General features: G+C 42.9%; 2 protein-coding genes across 5 annotated transcripts; one reads left to right on the plus strand and one right to left on the minus strand.

The window, feature by feature from the left end:
- The first annotated feature begins 7,726 nt into the window (after positions 1–7,726).
- Positions 7,727–19,495, plus strand: TRIM68 (tripartite motif containing 68). Of its 4 annotated transcripts, none has more exons than XM_041730530.1 (8): positions 7,761–7,810; positions 8,676–8,862; positions 10,688–11,170; positions 12,703–12,798; positions 13,671–13,931; positions 14,325–14,347; positions 14,936–15,036; positions 15,237–19,495. In XM_041730530.1, the coding sequence occupies exons 3-8, from the start codon at positions 10,745–10,747 to the stop codon at positions 15,785–15,787; spliced, it is 1,458 nt and encodes a 485-aa protein (XP_041586464.1). In that variant the 5' UTR covers positions 7,761–7,810; positions 8,676–8,862; positions 10,688–10,744; the 3' UTR covers positions 15,788–19,495. The 4 variants fall into 4 exon arrangements, with proteins under 4 accessions (XP_041586466.1, XP_041586464.1, XP_041586465.1 ...); XM_041730531.1 differs by having other exon boundaries at positions 7,789–7,810; positions 8,671–8,862; XM_041730532.1 differs by lacking the exon at positions 8,676–8,862 and having other exon boundaries at positions 7,727–7,810.
- Positions 19,496–19,685: 190 nt separating this feature from the next.
- Positions 19,686–22,515, minus strand: LOC121476394 (olfactory receptor 52I2-like). Its single transcript, XM_041730386.1, has one exon. It carries the CDS (start codon positions 22,181–22,183, stop codon positions 21,209–21,211), a length of 975 nt encoding a protein of 324 aa, XP_041586320.1. The 5' UTR covers positions 22,184–22,515; the 3' UTR covers positions 19,686–21,208.
- Between the last annotated feature and the right edge of the window lie 299 nt (positions 22,516–22,814).

Genomic DNA, 22,814 nt, shown 5'->3' on the forward strand with positions numbered 1-22,814 from the left:
GTGCATTTGAACTTCTTTTCGACAAGGGAAACGCTATTGTACAGTGTGGTAGCCACACTTTGTTCTGAGAGCTTATGTGTGTTTTCTAAATTTTATGAATATAGAGTTAGTGTATGTGGTGGGTATTTGTCATTCACTGCAGCCATTCAGCATTTGGATTGATCTTCTTGTTTGAGTAACTTCCCTCCTTATGATCCTACATCTCCCCAAGATAGAAGCCATAAACTCAAGTTCCTGGCTAACTGATCAGTTTTTCCACTAATAAAAACTCCAAAATCATAGGGGCTTTCCACAAACATTTTTCATTTATACATCATGTTCTTAGCTGCAGGTATACTGCTGTGACTCTTATCCACAGGTCTTCTCACCTAGGACACTAGCTTAAGGAGGAGCTCCTCTTTCTAATCTGTTTTTACTGTGGAAGAGGGAAAATATAAAGAAGTGGTGCAAGCACATCTCATAAATCTTCTGTAGGGAACTGAAACACTTCCTTAGCTCCCATTCTGATGATTCAAGGCAGTCACATAGCCAAGTCTGTTAATGGCCTAGGGACATATCCTCCACCTATAGGGAGGCACTATGAGTCATAGGCCATGGATGAGGCTGGACATTGCCTTTACAAGAAAATAGATGGAAACAATAATCCAATCTACTACCATGGGTGAAAGTATGTGATCTAAATGCAATCAATAAGGTAAACCAGTAAGAAGAAGACTCAGAAGCTAATAACATAAAAAAAAAAACCAGATGCCACATTGAATCATACTGGTGAAAATCATTAATAGAAGAGTCCATCTTCTAGAGAAAGTAGAGATAGAGATTCTAGTGATAGCTTCTAGTGCCCTTGTTTGAGAGTAAGATCCGAGTTGACCATGCTCAGTGGAGGGAGCAGTGATATCTCTACCAAAATGAACCTACAGAGTAATTTGATGATGTTCCTGCCTGCATCATCCATGAGCTACCTAATATTCCTTAATAAGTCCTTTTTCTGACTAAACTAAGTTTCCAGAATTTTCAACTCTTATTATTATTTCTTATCTTTTTTCTATACCTTATCTCAACTCTATGATTTTCAACTCTTATTATTTTGGCTGTCTGGCACCTGACTCAGTCTTCTGCTACCCACGTCCAAGGCACTAAATTTGGCCAAATATGTCTAAACTCTATCATGCTTTGATAAAGAGACTATACTAATTTAATCTTTTCTAGAAATATACCTTTTTCCATCACCTACTGAATAATCCTATAATTATATAGTTAGCACAAAATATTTTCCCAAAGCAAGATTGTAATTGTATTTTAAAAATAAATTTTTATGCATTGTGGTCATAAAATAATAGCAAGCCTTAAAAAAATTACAGTTGACCCTTTAACAATGTAAGCATTAAGGGCACTAGCCACCCTCTAGGGTTGTTGTATGCAACCTGCACAGTCAAAATTCCACATTTAACTTTCGACTCCCCTCAAATTTAACTACTAACACCCTACTGTTACCCAGAAGCCTTACTGATAAACAGTCAACCCGTGTCTTGTATATGTATTAAATACTGTACTTACAATAAAGTAAGCTAAAGAAAAGATTATTAAGTAAATCATAAGGAAAAGAAAATACATTTATAATAGTGTACTCTAAAAAAGTCTGTGTATAAGTGGACCTGCATAGTTCAAATCTGTGTTGTTCAAGGTCTCCTGTACTTATATATTTAAAACTTCACTTGTGGTAACTATGGCATAACATATAGACTTGTGGAATCACTATGTTATATACCTGAAACTAATGTAACATTGTGTGTCAACTATGCTCCATAAAAAAAAACAAAACAAACAAACAAAAAAAAAACCTAACCCGACAATTTCTGGAGAAAACTAAGTTCAAAACAGCTTATTTAATACAATAAGACACATAGATCAATGGAACAGAATAGAGAACCCAGAAGTGGACCCTGAAATGTACGGCCATCTAATATTCGATAAAGGAGGAAAGACTATCCATTGGAAGAAAGACAGTCTCTTCAATAAATGGTGCTGGGAAAATTGGACATCCACATGCAGAAGAATGAAACTGGACCACTCTCTTTCACCATACACAAAGATAAACTCAAAATGGATGAGAGATCTAAATGTGAGACAAGATTCCATCAAAATCCTAGAGGAGAACACAGGCAACACCCTTTTTGAACTTGGCCACAGTAACTTCTTGCAAGATACATCCACGAAGGCAAAAGAAACAAAAGCAAAAATGAACTATTGGGACTTCATCAAGATAAGAAGCTTTTGCACAGCAAAGGATACAGTCAACAAAACTAAAAGACAACCTACAGAATGGGAGAAGATATTTGCAAATGACATATCAGATAAAGGGCTAGTTTCCAAAATCTATAAAGAACTTATTAAACTCAACACCAAAGAAACAAACAATCCAATCATGAAATGGGCAAAAGACATGAAGAGAAATCTCACAGAGGAAGACATGGACATGGCCAACATGCACATGAGAAAATGCTCTGCATCACTTGCCATCAGGGAAATACAAATCAAAACCACAATGAGATACCACCTCACACCAGTGAGAATGGGGAAAATTAACAAGGCAGGAAACAACAAATGTTGGAGAGGATGCGGAGAAAAGGGAACCCTCTTACACTGTTGGTGGGAATGTGAACTGGTGCAGCCACTCTGGAAAACTGTGTGGAGGTTCCTCAAAGAGTTAAAAATAGACCTGCCCTACGACCCAGCAATTGCACTGTTGGGGATTTACCCCAAAGATTCAGATGCAATGAAACGTCGGGACACCTGCACCCCGATGTTTCTAGCAGCAATGGCCACAATAGCCAAACTGTGGAAGGAGCCTCGGTGTCCATCGAAAGATGAATGGATAAAGAAGATGTGGTTTATGTATACAATGGAATATTACTCAGCAATTAGAAACGACAAATACCCACCATTTGCTTCAACGTGGATGGAACTGGAGGGTATTATGCTGAGTGAAATAAGTCAATCGGAGAAGGACAAACAGTGTATGTTCTCATTCATTTGGGGAATATGAATAATAGTGAAAGGGAATATAAAGGAAGGGAAAAGAAATGTTGGGAAATATCAGGAAGGGAGACAGAACATAAAGACTCCTAACTCGGGGAAACGAACTAGGGGTGGTGGAAGGGGAGGAGGGCGGGTGTTGGAGGGGAATGGGTGACGGGCACTGAGGTGGACACTTGACGGGATGAGCACTGGGTGTTTTTCTGTATGTTGGTAAATTAAACACCAATAAAAGTTAATTAAAAAATAAATAAATAAATAAATAAATAAATAAATAAATAAAATCATTAAAAAAAATAATAATAATACAATAAGAGTACCATTACAATGTACAGAATATAGCCTGACATAAATTTAGAGAAAACTTTACACTCCTCAATAAATAAACTGAAAAGTAATGCAAGAAACAAGGGAAAAAAGAGAATGACCAAAAGTAAAATAAAGAAAAATGCAGTGAGGATAAAATCGGGGGGGTGGGGGGAAGCAAGTTAAAATAATCATAAATTAACAGATTCCTTGAATAGAACAATAAGTACCTTTGGCAATAAAGATAAATCTCTCAGAAAAAAAAATAGTGGTAAACACATATTAGAGATCACAATCAAGAAAAGGCCTAGAAATGGAGAAAAATAAGTTATACTTTTAATTTGGGTTGCTGGACCCAATTTATCCTGTGAAGGAGTGGGGGTGGTTCTCAGACATTAGCAGAGTGAACAATTCTCAGACATTAGCAGAGTGAGAATTCAACTCGATTCTGACACTATTTACCCCAAAATTGCATCAGATCCACAGGTTAAGCATTCTCAGACATTAGCAGAGTGAGAATTCAACTCAATTCTGACACTATTTACCCCAAAATTGCATCAGATCCACAGGTTAAGCATTCAGTCCTACAAGACTGCTGCCCCCTGATCTCCAGCCCCCCCACACACCCCCCTCCACACACACACCCAAAGGTTGCTACCTATACTTCTACCTACTGGCTATAAACCAGAGGTTCCTCTTTGGATTCATTTAATTTGCTAGAGGGGCTCACAAAACTCAGGGGAACATCATACTTACTAGATTACTGGTTTATTATTAAAGCATACAACTCAGGAACAGCCCTATGAAAGATACTTAGGGTGAGGTACAGGAAGGAGTGCAGAGCTTCCATGCCCTCTCTAGGTGTACCACTCTCCCAGCACCTCCACACAGTTTCTAATCCAGAGCTTTCCCAACCCTGTCCTCTTGGGTTTCTATGGAGGTTTCATTACATAGGCATGACTGACTAAATCACTGGCCATTGGGGACTGATCCAATCTCCAGCCCATCTCTCCTCCCCTGGATATCAGAGGCAGGGGGAGAGTATGACTGAAACTTACAACCCTCTAATCATAATATGGGTTCTCCTGGCCATAAGCTCCCATCCTTAGGTGAGGCCCAAAAGTCATCTCATAAACACAACAAAAGACACCCTCACAGCTCTCACCACATAGGAAATTCCAAGGGTTTCAGGAGCTCTGTGCCAAACACAGGAAAGAAGGCCAAATATATATATTTCTTATTATAAATCACAATTTTACAACTTTGCATACTTATACTTTCATAAATCATAGAAACATTGACATTCTGAGGATAATAACTTACTGAAAGAGGTTAAAAGTTGAAAGAAATCGAAATAGCTATCAATACAATGAACTGTAAAGCTATTTCTTATTTTTTTAATCCAACATAACACTTAATATCAAAACCAATTAACAGTATTTATCTGGCACAGTTCCTCACCCAACCATCCAGATACCCTTCTGTTAACATATAACTATTTATGTAGTTATAGTTATATAACTATTAACATTTGCTATTGTCACATATAGTTAGATTCTCATATATAAATACACAAAGATATAAACATATCTTGGTAACTATAAATAAAAATAATATACTATATATTTATTTAGTTTAGAAAATATCTCACCCATGTATACATACTGCTATATTCCCATCCATGGCATTTCATACTGAAGCCACATTGAAGTACATCTTCTTCCTACTACTGCTCCTTTCTTACCTTCTAAACTTGCTCCCTTCTCTCTACTCCCTGTTCTCAGTCTCTTGGGACAGTGACTCCCCAGTCACTTTCACTTGCCTCCAGTGACATAGGAGCACTTCCAAAAAGTCTCTCCACGTCCTCTAGACAGAATTCTAGGTTTTAGCTTCTAGGCTCCCCATGCTCCTCTATCCCTGACTCTCTTTCCCTGCCTAAGTGAGAGAATTAACAAAGGCCTGTGGCTTTGCTGTTCTATGCTGAGATTTCTTCCCTCTTAGTCTGGGCTAACATTGAGCGGATGGGGGAGGGATGCCCTAACTTCCCCTACTTGGACTCTGAGGAAATATCAGCCTTGCTTTCTGGAAACTGAAGACCATCTAGAATACTGGAAGAACAGGAGGTCTTATTCTATCATAAAAGGTCTGTAAAGAGACCTTTGAGGTAGAGGGAGTAACTACCCATTGTCTGAGCTGCACTCCTCCTAGCCTCCACGCCTTGCAAATTTTTCTTCCAACTGCTATCCCATTACCATGGGCAACTCTCTCCTACCCTCTAAAGTTTAAGCCTAAGTTTGTATGAAGCTTAGTGAGGCCCCAGGGTTTGTACCAACTTCCTACCCATTCCTTGGGCTTACTTCTTCTATGCCCTCACCTTCTTCCCTGCTCCCCTAATCAGTTCTCAGTCTTTACTTCTCTTATGGTAACATTCCTCACCCACAGCACAGATATCATCTCACAGCTAGCCACTCACCTCATTGTCCTGGTCTGTCTTGGATTCAGGTAGAGGGTTGTGATCTGCAGTTACTGCCCTGGAATGTCTCCAAAACAGAGCCTCGCCTGCACACACATGTCTGCATTTCACAGCAAACAAGGCGCCATACGTGAGGCTGGGAAGGACAGCTTCTCTGCAGAGGTGATGGGCTGATAGGCCTTCAAAAGCTTTCTGGCTAGCCTTCCCTTGGTGAACACGAGCCCTCTTCCCCAGCAACTCTGAGCTGCTCCTTTGTCTGGGCCCTTGAGAGTCACTCATGGTCACAGACAATTGGAAGTTACAAATGAAAATGATCTCCTCATTAACTATTTTAATTTCACAGAAGCTCCAGAATACAACCAACTTCATCTTGAGTTCTTGCGAGCAGAGACTGAACAAACGGCTCATAGTTGTAATTCCAACAAAAATAATGTTTAAAATGCCTTCTTTCATTTAGCCCTCTTCTGTTGCAGCAGCCATTTCCCCTGATCAAGGTGAGAAGCTGATCCAACTGAGACAGCAGTTACCTCTTTTCTTCTTTCTTTGCTCACTGTCCCATTTGTTGCAAGAATTTTCTGGTCCTCACTCTTCAGAATTTCAACTAGGGACTGAGCCCTGACATTAGCATGAGGATCCAGAGTTATCAGTCCCAACAATGAAATCGTTCGGAACTGGGCTTCAATTGGAGCATTTCCTGGTTTTTCTCCACATGGATAGGATATGCCTTTGCTTATTCAGTAAACACCTAAGTATTAGAAAAAGCACAAGGTGCTGTGAATGCAAAGAAAAACCCAAATCACTACCTTAAGTAGCAGTTTGTGTGTGCACAAGACTAAGCGTGTGTCTTTAGGCTAGGGAGGGGTACCAGTCATTTAAAAATTTAAAAATACGTATTTAATGACAGTTTGTGACCAGGCAGTCCACTTCCACTCCATCAGATCTCAGGATCTGTTTCTAACTTTTTTGAAAAGTTTTTATTTTACTTCCAGCTAGTTAACAGTGTTATTATTTCAAGTGCACAACATAGTGATTCAACCCTTCCATACAACACCCTGTGCTCTTCAGGAAAAGTGCACTGTTTCTAATTTTTTTTTAAAGATTTTTATTTATTCATTCATGAGAGACACAGATAGAGGCAGAGATGCAGGCAGAGGGAGAAGCAGGCCCCATGCGGGGATCCCTATGTGGGACTCAATCCCAGGTCCCCAGGATCACGCCCTGGGCTGAAGGTAGGCGCTAAACCGCTGAGCCACCCAGGGACCCCTTCTGTTTCTAATTTTAAAGTGGATTGTGGCAATAAGTGATGAGAAGCTGCCTGCTTAAGTATTAAAGGATAAGAGCTTGCCAGGAAAATGCAGGAGAGTTTTTTCCCTAAGAGCCCAGTACGTGCAGCCTGAAGCCGAGAGGTCACTCATCTTACAGAAACTGCATGTGTGCCCAGGCCCGCGGCTGCACTGGGTCGCAGAACCAAACGCGGCTGACCTCACAGGCTGCTGAGTTTAACACAGAAAACCGTCAAAGGAACAGCCATTAGGTCCGGGGCTATTCCCTGGAAGGAACAAGGCTCGCTCTGCAGAGTCTTTAGACAGCCAGAGCGGAAGCCTGAGACCGAGGGCGTCCCTTGGGTCAAGAGTCAGCAGGGCCTCTCCTAATGCAGGACTCGAGCGCTCATCGGGGAGCCGAAACGCTTCCGTCTGTCGTGGGACTACGTCCCGGGACCCTTCACCGCTTAAGGGACTCGGAGCCGGAGAAGGAGCCAGAAAAACCAACGGAGCAGAGAAAAGGTATTGGCACGCCGAGAGCCAGTCTCCGATTGGCTAGGGTTGTCTTGATCCCTGTCTGTGATTGGCTGCTCCCTCAGAGACGCCGGCGGGCGATGCCAGTGCCCCGCCCTGCCCGCTGCTCATTGGCTCCGGTCATGTGGGCGAGGCCTGGGAGGCCTGAGGGAGAGGCGGAAGAGCCGGCCGCGGTGGAGCCCTCGCCTTCCGGCGGACGGTAAGCGCTGCGGGGTTTAGGCCGGGCGCCTGTGCCGCCGGGGGCGCTCGGCGGGGGGACCCGGCGTCCCCACTTTCGGTTTCCGCCGCTGAGGCGGGAAGCGCGTCCTGAAGCCGGAGGTCGTGCAGGCTCACTCTCTTCCGCTCCGCGTCGTGTGGCGGGGAGGTTACCATCCCCCTGCGCTCCGCACCCCCGGGGCCACCGCCTCCCTCGCCCCTCTCTCCACGGCGGTCTCTCCTCTCGAGGCTTTTCCCCACGCCGTCTCCTGCGTCAGGTGTCTTTTCCAGACGAGCTCCCCACCCTGGCAAAGGCAAGATCGAAGCAATTAAACGTTTAATAATTACGGTTTTGTCAAAGTAATTTATGTATAATAATAGTAAATCAGTAAAGCTGGTCTTATATGGAATAGCAATAGTAGCTACCAGCCCCTAAGTTCTTCTGGCAGAGGCCACCACTTTGAACTTTTTCATGTTTGAACCTTTGCCTCTGAAACCTAAAAATACGCTTTTGCTGCATTTCTTGATTTGTCATTTTAATGTTTCTTTACCTCACCTCCCTACTATCAGCGTCTTCACAGTTTTCGGTTTCTAGTCACATTCCCTTATTGATATTTGTAGCTTTAAATCACGGATATCAACTTCTCTCATGTCGACTTTATGTGGTAGCTCTTGGTGCCCTGCTGTACTAACCTGCTATCAGACCTCAACGTTTATGCTTAATTCTTTCATATTCAAAAAAAATGCTAAAGGAATTTTGATGTTAGGGATATAGTAGTGAACAAAGTAAGAGAATAGCCTTATCATGAAGCTTCCAGAGTGGGAAGTGAGATAATAAACGTGTGTGCCTCAAATGATGTTAAGAGCAGGATCACCAGGATCACGGAGAAGTCATTTCAACCTGTGACAACAGCAGGAACCCGGTTGGAGTAGAATAAATGGACGTGGGGTCTGCAAGAAAGTGTGGAAGTTTCTCTCCTTGCCTAACTGGGCACAGTTGCTGTTTTAGGATTGAAGAGAGAGAGCTTCCCTATTGGACTGATGGCGAGGAACCAGGTGAGGCCCTCAGTAGGTTAGGCATTTCACAAAACTACTTTTTAGGATACTGGATCCCACAGTTTGGCAGTGATAGTGAGAGGTGGAAAATCAGGGGATAGGCCAGTGAGAAGGCATGACCTGCTGCTGGCCTGTAACAGAGCCCTGCAAAATCTTCATACTACTCCAGTTTCTTCAGGAAGCCTATTGGACTACCCTAAATCACAGTGATTTCTCTCTCTTGAATTTTTATTCTACCTTGAAGCTAGAGAGGTTAAGTAATTTGCCCAAGATACAAGGGTAAAGCCCAGGACCAAGAATCTGTAAAATGAAAACAATACAATAATGGTTTCCATTGAGGGTTGTGAAATAAACTGAGTTAATCTATGTTAAGGCCGCAGAATAGTGCCTGCCGCACAATGTAAGCGCTTAAGGAATCTTTGCTATTGTTGTTATTACTGTATAATATGCGGTCAGTTACCTAACAAGTTTTAAAAGCATTTTAGGTCTAGAAGCTATTTCCTATGTCTAGGTGGTTTATTCATTCAACAGATATTCGACAACAGCGTGACAGGCACTGCTTAGGTGCAGAGGATGCCTCTGTGACCAAGACCAATATGGCTCTTCCCTTTATAGATTCTAGCAATTTAACACAAACTTGGAAAGTGAACAAAGAAATATTGTCTACTGAGCCAAGAGTCTGCCATTGATCATTCAAGTTCCACATTATGTCTGTCCCTGGCAAAAATCTCAGGTTTCTTGCTGGGGTAATGACTTCATAAATGTGGGTTTGACTGTGATCAGTTGACCTGTGTTTTTATTTTCCAATGGGTGTTATGTCATCTCTGCTTTTGAATATATCACTGAAGGCTGAGGAGAGTGTCTTGGCATCTTAGTGAATGTTAGTGCCAGGAAATGGGCAGGGGTTTAGAGCATGTGGAGGAAGTATTGCTAGTTCCCTTATACTATACACTTAAGTGTGCAACACAAGAAAACAAACAGTATATGAGCAATGGACTTCTGGCATATTACCTTTTCTGAACCTTAAAGTATATAAACATATAAGCATACTAGAGAGTAATGCTAGGGGTATTCCTGGCCTTATTTTGGATACTGAAGCACCGCATTTTGTGAGACCTTTCCCAAGCTCAAGAGAAACAATGCTGATTTGGAGAGTGTAATTGAAGTAGCATGGGAATGGTCTGGTAAGCAAACTCAGGACAGTCAGAGATGACCTAATTGATGAAAACTGAAAACTCCTAATATCCACTCATATAAGCATCCCCAGATGTCTCTACAATGGTATGAATAATATGACCCAGTCAGAACTTCAGCTGGGGGGCCACCTGGGTGGCTCATGGTTGAGCAGATACCTTTGGCTCAGGTCATGATCCTTGGGGTCCTAGGATTGAGTCCTGTATGGGGCTCCCTGTGGGGAACCTGCCTCTCTCTCTCCCTATGTCTCTCATGAATAAATAAACAAAATCTTCAAAATATATATACATAAGTGCTGGCCTTCCCAACTAAAGTTCTTTTTTTTTTAAGATTTTATTTATTTATTCATAAGAGATACAGGAAGACAGGCAGAGACATAGGGAGAGGGAGAGGCAGGCTCCCCACAGGGAGCCCCATACAGGACTCAATCTTAGGACCCAGGGATCATGACCTGAGCCAAAGGTAGACGCTCAACCACTGAGCCACCCATGTATCCCAAACACATATATTAAACAGAGTCAGTAAAAGATCCAAAGGAGAAAGTTGCTTTTTTCGGTCACTAATTATTCCTTTGCTCTTCAACAGAAGAACATTTTTATCTTACTTGTTTTTGTTTTTGTTTTCTTCTCAGCCTTGACTACTTCTGCCTGGCTTTATTCATGTTTTGAGGAGGGAGTAAGAAGGAGCCATGGATCCTGCAGCATTGGTGGAAGCCATTGTGGAAGAAGTGGCCTGTCCCATCTGCATGACCTTTCTAAGGGAGCCTGTGAGCATCGACTGTGGCCACAGCTTCTGCCACAGCTGTCTCTCTGGACTATGGGAGGTCCCAGGAGAATCCCAGAACTGGGGTTATACCTGTCCCCTCTGCCGGGCTCCTGTCCAGCCAAGGAACCTGCGGCCTAATTGGCAGTTGGCCAATGTTGTAGAAAAAATTCATCTGTTGGGGCTGCACCCAGGAATGGGGCTGAAGGGCGATGTGTGTGAGCTCCACGGGGAACAGCTGAAGATGTTCTGCAAAGAGGATGGCCTGATCATCTGTGAGACCTGCAGCCAGTCCTCTGAGCATGAGGCCCACAGTGTTGTGCCCATGGAGGATGTCACCTGGGAATATAAGGTGGGAGATGGAGGCCAGCCACCCCAGTCTCTCCCCTGCCCCGTTCTTGGCTATCTCTAAATCAAGGACTTGACCAGGAACCCCAGGGACTATAAATGAGAGCTGATTCCTTTGGCTCCTCATACCCACAGACCCTGGGGACCTGATGCAGTGAGCCACACCTCTCCTTGCATTTTCTTCTTTCCCACTTCACACCCCTTCCCTAATCCCAGGATGGCTTAATGTATAATCCAAACACGCTTTCCATATTGAGAATTTGAAGGAAACCAACTTGGTTTAGCTGGGGTTCTTAGTGCCATGGATGAGTTCAGGCTACCCTCATCAGCTTCCAGCTTGCTCTTTTCTCAGATGTCCATACTGAATATCTTTATCAGATTCATTATCCCAGTGATTCTGTGATCCCCTGATCTAGTACTTACTGGTCTTAATTCTCTTTCTCATAGTTGAGAATAGAAGGTCAGAGTGTAAGACAAATTCTCTGAATTAGGTGTTTTCCTATGCAAGAGTAATGTTTAAACATTTAGATGTATTATTTTATTTCAAGTTTTAAAATAGGGAGGCAGTGAAATATAGGTATAGCAGTTAGAGAGCTGGGTTAAATCCCAGTCCAACCATTAACTAGCTGAATGACTGGGTAGTTCACTCACTAAGCCTCAGTTTCCTTATCTATAAGATAGGGATAATACTCAAGGGATTGTGAGCACTAAATGTAGTAGTTTAGTGCTAAAGCTATGTGTGGCACCTGGTAATTCTTTAATGAAATAGTTAACATTTTTATCAGAACACTTTATGCTTTCCAGCGATAAACTCTTGTAGTATTCTAGGATAGTGCTTCTTTAATACGTGTGTGGACCACTGGAATGTCTCGCTAAGTTCAGGCTCTCATTCAGTAGGTCTAGGGTGAGGCTGGGGTTCTGCGTTTCTAGCAAGCTCTTTGGTAATATGTATGCTGTTCACTCACTTGGACCACACTTTGAATAACAAGGTTTTAAGAGGCCATGAGATAACAGGGCAGGTAAGGATAAAAATAAATGTGGAGGGGCAGCCCGGGTGGCTCAGTGGTTTAGTGCGGCCTTCAGCCCAGGGCCTGATCCTAGAGACCAGGGATCGAGTCCCACGTCAGGCTCCCTGCATGGAGCTTGCTTCTCCCTCTGCCTGTGTCTCTGCCTCTCTCTCTCTCTCTCTCTCTCTTTCCCTCCCTCCCTCTCCCCGCCGTGTGTCTCATGAATAAATAAATTTTTAAAAAATAATAATAATAAACATGGATGGGAATATCTAAGATTGGAAATGGACCTTTTCTTCTACTTTACAGAAACTTAGAAACTGTAGAAGTTGAAATGATTGTGGAGAGCCGCCCTGGATGTCATCTGGGCAGAAATCACTCTCCTCTGTGGCACTCCTTTTTCTTCCAGCATTCATTCTGACCCATTGCCCAAGGGACACTTGTTTTCCCATCGCCTGCCAACACTAGGAAGCCTCATCATCAACCTGGACTGACTAAAATGTCCTCATAAGGTGTTTATTTATTTCAGTGGAAACTCCACGAGGCTCTGGAACATCTGAGGAAAGAGCAAGATGAGGCCTGGAAGCTGGAAGTTGATGAGAGGAAACGAACTGCCAGCTGGAAGGCAGGTTGCCACCTGGGGGAGGGAGGCTATATGGTCCCTGTGTTCTCCTGGAGCTGGCCCGTGGTAGCTTCCTCTTCTTTGTCTCTGTAAGGCAGAATGTGGTGTTGAAGTCAGAGAGCCCAAGGTTCTCCAGCCAGTATTCTCTATCAAGTGCATGGCCTTAGGAAGCTATGTGCCCTCTCAGTTCCAGCTGCTTTTTAATGATAAAGGGATAACCTCTAGGTTTATGTCCCCATATATGAGAAAGGAGAACTATGTGATTCAGGTATACATTAGCTCACAGTGGTAACACTTAGGTAATGCTTAGTAAAGCGTGGTTTCTGTTTCACTTTCCCCAGGTGGATCATTTTTACTAAAAGTTAAGTTATTAAAATACTGGAAAATCAACTCTGTAATAAATTTCAGGACCATAACTGCCAAGCCATCAGACTTTTTGATCCATAGAAGATAACATTGAACCAGTCTAATTAAGCATATTGAATTGATATGATATCAGTAAGGAACAAAACTCACAGTGTACTTAAGTTACATTGCCTTAGAGGCTTAAGTGTCATCCTTCTGGTCATTGTTCTAACAATAGAATATATGATTCTGAAAATAGAAAATAATCTAGAGCATATAGTACCAAGATACTATCCTGGGCCATACTAGGGTCATTAAGAGTAGTGATAGGGACCCAGAAGTATGTACTGGAGCTCTGGGAACAGAGGTAGGCAAAACAGTATCTTTTTCTTGGCTTCTGTGGTGCTGGATACACGATTGGTACCAAAACATTCCAGAGTGTGTGTGTGTAAGCAAGTGCCAGTGTACTCAGTCCTGGGTGGCTCTTACAAGTACATTGTCAGTGCTGACTTCTGGCCCTGGCTCTACAGATACAGGTAGAAATCCGAAAGCAGAGTATTATATGGGAGTTTGAGAAATACCGGAGATTACTAAAGAAAAAACAGCCACCAGGTCGGCGACTGGAGGTAGAAGCAGCTGCAGCTTTGGCCAGCCTGGAGCAGGAAGAGGGGGAGACCTTGCAGAAACTAGAGCAGAATCACAATGAGCTCATCCAGCAGAGCCAGGTGCTGTGGAAGATGATTGCAGAGCTGGAAGAGAGATCTCAGAGGCCTGTCCGCTGGATGCTACAGGTAGATGGTGTGTTTTTCTGAGAACTCTTGGATGAGAGCTGAAGGTGGTATGGGACTTCAGGAGAGGATTAGCTAGTCTTTGGTGGGGTCTGTCAACACTCTGCCCACCAGATAATGGATCCCATATACTGCCCCTTGCTCTATTTGCTCTATCCTTGGCATGGCCTTTTGTAGCCTTATGTAGATGAGATGGCACTCGGGCAGCTCTGGCATAAGACCAGTCCCTCCCCTCTGGCCTGGGAGTCAGGCTGAAGCCTGAAGTCAAGCAGTCCAGCCTTGCTCTGTGCCTCTCTTTCCCTCAGAGAAACCCCTTCCCAGAGCTCAGTGTTGTCTGGTCCCTCTGACGAATGGTAAATACTCATGTGCTGCTTTTTGTTGTTGTTCTCCTTCCAGGGTATTGAGGAAGTCTTAAACAGGTATGTTCCCATCCTTAGAGCCCCTAAGCACCCCTATAAGGAATAGCAGGGCCTGGCCAGAGGTAGAAATGGGGAGGGAACATAAACCCAGTACCCACAGAAGAGTGGCTACTGATGGATAAGCATCATCTTTCATTGTATTTGCTAAAGATGCTATGTTCATGAATCTTTTTCCTTCTTTGTATTTGGTCAAATTCATTTCAAGTATCACTCATAAAAATTTCAGGTAAAGTTATAAAACGTGCAGTCTCAAGTAGATTGCCCAAGAAAGGGAGAAAAGGCCACAGGTGTTTCCATTCCTGCTCTAGCTGAGTATGGCCTGCCTTCTTTGCAGCACACTATTTCCTCTCCCATTGCCAAATGCACATCTGACTCTCCCTCAGCACAGGAATGTGAGTGTTCTCGCTGTGCCACACACCATTCAGGCACAGTCAGATGGTCATCACATCTCTGCTTTACCTGGTGTTGCTAGGGATGGGCACCCCATTAACTATCTCTCTGGCCAACCTTGACATTCCTATAGTAAGGGAAGGTCCATGTGGCAGAACCAGGATTTCTGGCCCCAAGACGTTACCCCTTCTCTGCCAGGAGCAAGTCTTGGAGTCTGCAGAGGCCAGAACCAATCTCCCTGGAGCTGAAGACAGACTGCCGAGTGCTGGGGCTAAGAGAGATTTTGAAGACATATGCAGGTAATGAAAGCTAGGAAAGGTTATGGTGGGCAGTGGGAGGGACCTCTTCTAGAGAATGAAAATGGTTCGGTGCCCTTTAGATGCCCCAGCTCTCCCTAGTCCTGCTCATCTATGAGAAACCTGTGGCTGTGTTTACCAGAAAGACACACTCATGCCCTCTGCTGTGTGTCAGTATCACCAACCGGGGTCTTTTTCCCTAGCTGATGTGCGCCTGGATCCAGACACCGCCTATTCTCGCCTCGTTGTGTCTGAGGACAGAAAATGTGTGCACTATGGAGACACCAAGCAGAATCTACCAGACAATCCTGAGAGATTTTACCGCTACAATATCGTCCTGGGCAGCCAGTGCATCTCCTCAGGCCGGCACTACTGGGAGGTGGAAGTGGGAGACAGGTCAGAATGGGGCCTGGGAGTGTGTAAGGAAAATGTAGACCGGAAGGAGGTGGTCTATTTATCTCCCCACTACGGATTCTGGGTGATCAGGCTGCGGAAGGGAAATGAGTACCGAGCAGGCACCGATGAATACCCTCTCCTGTCCTTGCCAGTCCCTCCCCGCCGGGTGGGGGTCTTCTTGGATTATGAGGCCCATGATATCTCCTTCTACAATGTGACTGACAACGGCTCCCACATTTTCACTTTCCCTCACTATCCCTTCCCTGGACGTCTCCTGCCCTACTTTAGTCCTTGCTACAGCATTGGAGCAAACAACATGGCTCCTCTGGCCATCTGCCCCCTGGATGGGGAGGACTAAGAGGGACACCATCCTAGCTAGAGGCCATGAAAGTTTTGCCTGGCCCACTAGGGCCTTGGAGGGCCCTGCCACCAATAAGGATCCCCTTGAACTGAGCTGAGTCTAGGATTCAGGGCGTCCTCTGCCTGACCCCGTAGTCTACTGCTACTGGGCCAAGATCTCTCGCTAAATTACTCATGTGAAGAAGCTGAGGCTCAGTCAGATGAGCATGGCACCCCTGGGAGGGAAGCACAATGGGGCTGAGAGCAAGGATCAGAGCAGTGGTAAGATAACATGTTGGTGTAAGAGTCAGGACTCTGTCCTTTCTGTAGCTCATGCTCCTCTAAGCCCAGTCCTTGTTGGGTGCCATGATGACGTCAGTGAGGACGATTGTAGTAGATCCAGCCTACAGGAGACCCTTTGCATAAGGCTTACCAAAAAGCCAAAAGATAGAACTGTTCATGTCCAGAGCTGGCTGCTGTCCTGATACCAATAGAGGATGCTCTGCCTGAGGTTTGCTGCTACTGAGCAACCCTTTTTGAACCCAACTCTGATCCCCTTAACTAGAGAAATGCCTTGCAACATTGCCTAGGCCACCTCAGTGTGCATCTTCTCTCTGAACATAAGCTGGGAAAATCACTCTCTCTCAGACTCTAGGAAATCTGTGTTCTGGTCCTGCCCTTTTCTCCAAGTGTCAGGATCAGAAAACCCATGAGTCTTATTGTTGTGTTCATTTTACGGATGAAGAAACTGAGGTGGCCTTAGTGCAGTAAGTTACTTCTCACAAAACTGTTGAAAGAAGATTCAAATGAAACAAGATGGACAAACTTGCTTCTCAGGTCACCTGTCTGCGTATCATTCATTGTGGTTGGGTCTGAAACATCCCACATGCTGGAAGGGTTTTAGGTGTCCTCAGTGGGAAAATGGGTATAGTAATTGCAGACTCTCCTACCTCACAGGTTATTGTGAAGATCTCAGATCCATCCTGTACTTTCGTCCCGTTCTCAGGGATGGAGGAAGGTAGGCCATGGATTTCACCTGCGGTAGCCTTCCTGCCTCGCCTTAGAGCTAGCATATTTAGAGCAGTGCCTTTGTTTCTTAGAACTTCTGTGGACAGTCTCAGCCATTTAGAGAGAAAGGTGTCCATGCCAGTGGTAGGCTCTGGGCCACAGTGATATGTTGTACATCTGTTATATGTGTCTGTGTTTAGATTAGAATGAGGACTGTGACATCAGGCTAGATAATGGAAATAATAAAAAGGAAAATGTAAAACAGATGCACTGGAAAGAAGGCTCATCCACAAGCTAGTTGGACTAAACTTTGGATCTTTTTGTCACCAAGGAAATCTTCATGGCTCTGGTATCTATATAATATTCTGCCTTTCTCTTTTCTAAATCTATGACAGAAGAAGAACAAGGCACAAAAATCCAGCTTGGGAGCCATATGTTATAATGAAAGGGAATTAAAACTATATCTGGGCTGTTGGCCTTAAGAGTGACAGTTATGTGTGCCAAAAATAATTCATTACAGGATTTTTTAAGAGTATGATGTCAGAATGCTTGTGCCTAGAGACAAATTGCAAGGCAAACATGTGGAAACCAGTGGCCTTGCCTGTTGCGAGGGGCTATGATGGGTACATCACGTGTTGTCATCATGATGCTGTGGAACACAACTTCTGATGTGGTTTAAGCTTGAAGGTAGTGACTGTTGAGTCAAGTTTGAGCAGCAAAATAGATACTAGGTCAGCTACAGGCAGAAGCAAAGTAATTCTGGTAATAAAGAATAGCAGAAATTGTCTTTCTACTTTAATTGTATTGGTTGTTCATGTTTGGAGGAAATAAAACAGGCTAAAATGAAGAAATAAACTCATTCTGCCCACCATCCTTCCAAGTTGCTCCTCAAGCATTAACAAAAGGGGAGAAGTTTCCATTTTCTGCTTCAAGAGGAATGAACTGGTAAGTCACAGACCTGGTCTTGGCAAAGGGTTGAGCTAACCTACATTAAAAGGACCACTCTGTATAGGGAGACACCCTGGGGAATTATTTATAGACTTGAGAAATCGATTTTTTTAAAGATTTTATTTATTCATGAGAGATGCTTAGAGAGAGGCAGACACATAGGCAGAGGGAGAAGTAGGCTACCTGTGGGGAACCTGATGTGAGACTAAATCCCAGGACCCTGGGATGATGACCTGAGCCAAAGGCAGACACTCAGCCACTGAGCCACCCAGGTGCCCTGAGAAATCCAACTTTTATGAAGTTCTCCCAGTTATGTCCATGGACACTTAGCGGAAGAGGCTAGGGACCAAATCAGTGTTTAGTATGGTTTTACTAGGACAAATCCTGGAATCTCTTAGAAAAAGGATTATTAGGTTTTTAGGGAGGGTTTTTTGTTTTTTGTTTTTGTTTTTGTTTTTTACATTTATAAGCTGATGGTGCTATGATTACTTGTGAGAAGTACAAGGTTAAACATGTTGTTTATTTCATATTGCCTGATTTTTAGGACCAGGCAACAATCTTGAAGTTCTTAAGTATATGAAATCCATTTCTCTAGAATAGTTGCTTATACTTCCTTTTTAGGAACCTTATTTGTCTGGTGTGTATAAATATTTAAGTGAGGGACCTTTCATTCTCATGCCTAGAATCAAAACAAAAATAAGCTCTTCCTGTCTCATAGGGACATGAACAACTGGATGGTACTTAATTATATTTTTGTTTAAAAAAATGATTCAGGGGCAGCCCAGGTGGCTCAGCTGTTTAGCACCTGCCTTCAGCCCCAGGGCGTAATCCTGGAAACCCGGGATCCAGTCCCACATCGGGCTCCCTGCGTGAAACCTGCTTCTCCCTCTGCCTGTGTCTGCCTCTGTGTGTGTGTGTGTGTCTCATGGATAAATAAATAAAATCTTTAAAAAATAAAAATAAAATACTGATTCAATGGGTAATTACAAAAGTGTTCCAGAAAGGGAGGAAGCAGGTGGTCATGCAGAGGGTAGAATGTCTGCACCACTCCCTGGAATACTTAGGGTATCTCCTCCATCTTGGTGAGATCACTTACTACAAGGCAGGCATGAGCTTTGCCCATCCTTATTTCACTAGCAGAAAAACAAGGTGTGCAATGCCTGAGCTGTGACGTGAAAGACTGTGAAAGGAGGAAATAAATAGGTCCTGCAGAAAGACAGGGAAAATCCTTGGACTCTCCATAGGAAATCCAGTCTCCCATTTTTCAAACAAAATTGATTTTAATCTAAAATCCAAACACTGAGAATCTGTGTGAGTCCCAGACTCTGGGATATATTACTTAGTGTAATAGGACTGGGGTGGTATCTGATCTATTGGGAGAGGCACAGGATTTTCTGTCTTGGAATAGCCATGGCAGGAAACTAGTCCACTTTGGAAGTATGTAATTCGATATCTGAGTGCTAACAGTGGGTTCCAGCTAGTTTCAGGGAATACCAGTGTAAATGAAACACAAAGCAGAGCAGATTTCTGAGGGAAATACTGGGAAGGAATTTCTGTTTTGAGTGCAGGGTGAATTATGCCTTTGTCACTTTACATCAGATTCTTCAATACATCTAATATTCTTGTATTTGATGAACATAGTCAATTATTTGGGTTGCTTATAGGGAAATGATAGTGTGACTTCCCAAAATGGAAATCTTACTAAATGGACTTAACCAAATCTCATGATCTTGATTTCTTTTTTTTTAAATAAATTTATTTTTTATTGGTGTTCAATTTGTCAACATACGGAATAACACCCAGTGCTCATCCTGTCAAGAGCCCACCTCGGTGCCCGCCGCCCAGTCACCCCCACCCCCTGCCCACCTCCCCTTCCACCACCCCTAGTTCGTTTCCCAGAGTTAGAAGTCTTTCGATCTTGATTTCTTTTTCCTACTCATTGGGAACTCAGTGCATCACTATTAGATTTTTTGAAACTGATTCCTACTTCATTTGTATTTGGAAATAGAATACATACTAGGTAGGTAAATAATGTTCGTACTAGCAAAAGGTATGGATGCCAAGTTGCTAACCTACTGTTTTGAACAGCTATCACATGAATGTTGACCTACACAGGAATACATTTTCAGTAGTGCCTAGAACTCCTTTAAAGTATGGAATTAGAAATTTGAGAGGGATATTTTTAAGCACAGACTATGTCAGATGTTGTGTTATGTGGTTTCGATTCATTATTTTCTTTAATATCCTCTATGAATTAACATTGTATCCTCCATCAGTAGTAGCAAGGAAATAGTAAGACTCTGATATGATAACTTGTTAAGAACACTATTAGGAAATTATCTTTTATTAAGAATTTCAAATGTAATAAATATGTATCTTTTACATTTGAAATTTTCTCTTTTAACATATACTGGTTATTCAGTTTAAGATTTTCTGAAGGGAAAATAAAAGCAAGTACAAAATACATATCTGGTGAACTAGAGAAGAATAGGGACATTGCAGCTTCATTATTGATACTGTTTTTTATTAACTTTCCCATTCTAGAGCACAGTTCCATGGTGGTGTCCAGACAGAGACCTATGTTATATTTGATCCCTTTCTTTTATGCCTTACAGTTAAATTATGCAGAACAGAATGGAAGCAAAGAGAAAGATGTCCACAATGAAACTCACATTGCCTTAGCTTCTATTGCTTAAAGCAAAAAGGCTGGTGATTATGAGTACACTGCCTCCAACTAGCTTAACAATAGGGAATAAATTAAAAGGACATAAAGGTATCTTACAGAACTTAATAGTAGGGATGCACCTGGGTGTCCAAAATGAACTGGAATCATAAAACCAGAGACTCTATTTCTTTATCCCATCTTGCTAATCTGGTTAACTCGCTGTGGAACAGATTTCATTATAAATTCATGTGTTAGAAAATGGCCACAGACAATGATCCCAAGTTTATATCTCCTCAGATAAACTGGGATCCAATTTGGCTAGAGAAGAACTTTGGTCTGGGTATAAGCACATGACCCAAGTTGAGTGGATTCATCACTGGGCCAGAAGGCAGGGTTAGATAAGAATAGTTCCTTCCATAATAATCACATGAGTAAATGAATAATTCTGAGAAAAGCAGCCAGGTGTCAGCTGGGGGACAAAAAAATTGATTTCTTCTGCGGAGTGGGGGCAGGGGATCAGGTACTAAGTTGAAAATAAAATTCAGAAGCCAAGGAAAGAAAATCCCCAAATCTATATTCTCTGCCAAGACTTACTTCTTATACAGATATTAGTTGATTGAAATCATTAAAATACTATCAGAAAATCATTTAATATGTATTTTGCTAGAATTTGGAAAATTCGACAAGAATACTACAATTTCATCTTAGAACTCTTTACGGTGCTAGGCAAACCAAACCAGCTCTACAGATATCTAAGGCATCTCTGAATGCTTGATCTTGAGTCATCTTGATTGCTCAAGATCCGAATAGAATGTGTGTTTATGAACCCAGCTTGGAGTGGTCAAAGAGGCAGTTCATCAGCAAGTTCCATGTTCGCTTCCGTATTTGTTTGGTCCTCAGACCATAAATGATAGGGTTTAAGGTGGGTGGAATAATCAGATACAAATCAGCTAACAGTACTTGAGTATGCAGAGGCACTGTATCCCTCCCTAGCCAGGCCACATAGATTGATGCCATCCCAGGTAGATAGTACAGAGCCATAACCCCCACATGAGAGCCACATGTGCTTAATGCTTTCAGCTGAGCATTCTTTGAGGCCAGACCACATACTGCCCGGAGAATTAGGTGATAAGAGGCAGCAATGAGGGCTACATCAGAGCCCACAATAATGGAGGATCCAATTACACTGTAGAGACTACTGGGCATGGGGTCAGCACATGCCAGCTTGGCCACAGCTATGTGTTCACAGTAGGAATGGAGAACCACATTGGAGCCACAAAAAGGCAGATGACTTAACATCCAACTCAATGGAGTCATGAATATGACAGCTCTGATGGTGATGGCCACACTCATTACCAGCATCAATTTAGGTGTGAGAATTCTCTTGTAGTGTAGGGGCTTACAGATGGCTATATAGCGGTCAAAAGCCATGGCTAGCAGTAGCCCCGTCTCCACAGATGTGGCTGCATGGACAAAATACATCTGAGTGAAACAAGCATTAAAGCTGATGGAGCCATCTCCTGAGAAGAAGATGCTCACCATCTTGGGTACAACAGAGGAGGCCATAACAATGTCAACAGCAGCCAAAACATACAGAAAGCAATACATGGGCTCTTGTAGAGTGAAATCCATCCAGATAACAGTCATTATGAGTGTGTTTCCTAACAGAGATATGATATACGTTGCACTCAGTGAAATAGCCAGCCAAAGATGTGAAGACTGCAAACCTGGGATACCCACAAGGAAGAAGGTGGCAGGGGTTTCCATTGTGTGGTTGTAAGGTATCCCCAACATTACAGATGAGACTGCATTCCTGTTAACACACAAAATGACGTAAGAAATGTATGCAATCCCATAAGACTTATTCCCAACTGTATAGTGCTAGGGACACCTGGTGGCATTTTCAGCTCAGTGGATCAGGAAACTGACATCTGTCAAATTTATCCTGTTCCACTTTCCATATTCCTCAGTATTCTTTGCCTTATTAATTTCTGTTTACTATTAAAGTATCAGCTCATGGCCTGCCTGTCTCTGGAGTCTTCTCTTCCTCCTTCCCCATCACAGGCTGAGACTAAATTAGGTATCTTTTTTTTTTTCTGAGCTTTCATGGAATCTCCCATGTTGACCTCTGAAAGACCTAACTGACAATCCTAATATTCTACCTATGACTTCATTGTATGCAGTCAACTATGTTGTCTTGTTCATGGCCTTATACCAAGTGTGTGACCCATAGCTAGAGTGCACAGGTCCATTAAAGGAAGATATGTGTACTCATAGCAAACAGTTTCCATAGAATGAATGAGAAAACAGAGGAGTTTGTCTTCTTTGTATGTTCACTTCCTGATACTTAATAATTATTGAATGAGACAATGAACTTAAGATTGCACATGTCACATTTTGTGTCCTCAGTATAGTGCCTTGACAA

This window comes from Vulpes lagopus, chromosome 15 (assembly GCF_018345385.1).
Source record: "Vulpes lagopus strain Blue_001 chromosome 15, ASM1834538v1, whole genome shotgun sequence".
In the NCBI taxonomy this organism is placed as follows: domain Eukaryota; kingdom Metazoa; phylum Chordata; class Mammalia; order Carnivora; family Canidae; genus Vulpes; species Vulpes lagopus.

What these genes read in the sequence shown, in the direction of transcription:
- TRIM68 (XM_041730532.1), top strand. Translation starts at nt 10,745, where the DNA reads ATGGATCCTGCAGCATTGGTGGAAGCCATTGTGGAAGAAGTGGCCTGT. An exon ending in CTGTCCGCTGGATGCTACAG is followed by an intron (nt 13,932 to 14,324) that starts GTAGATGGTGTG and finishes TTCTCCTTCCAG; the next exon opens with GGTATTGAGGAAGTCTTAAA. An exon ending in ATTGAGGAAGTCTTAAACAG is followed by an intron (nt 14,348 to 14,935) that starts GTATGTTCCCAT and finishes CTTCTCTGCCAG; the next exon opens with GAGCAAGTCTTGGAGTCTGC.
- LOC121476394 (XM_041730386.1), bottom strand. Translation starts at nt 22,183, where the DNA reads ATGTTGGGGATACCTTACAACCACACAATGGAAACCCCTGCCACCTTC.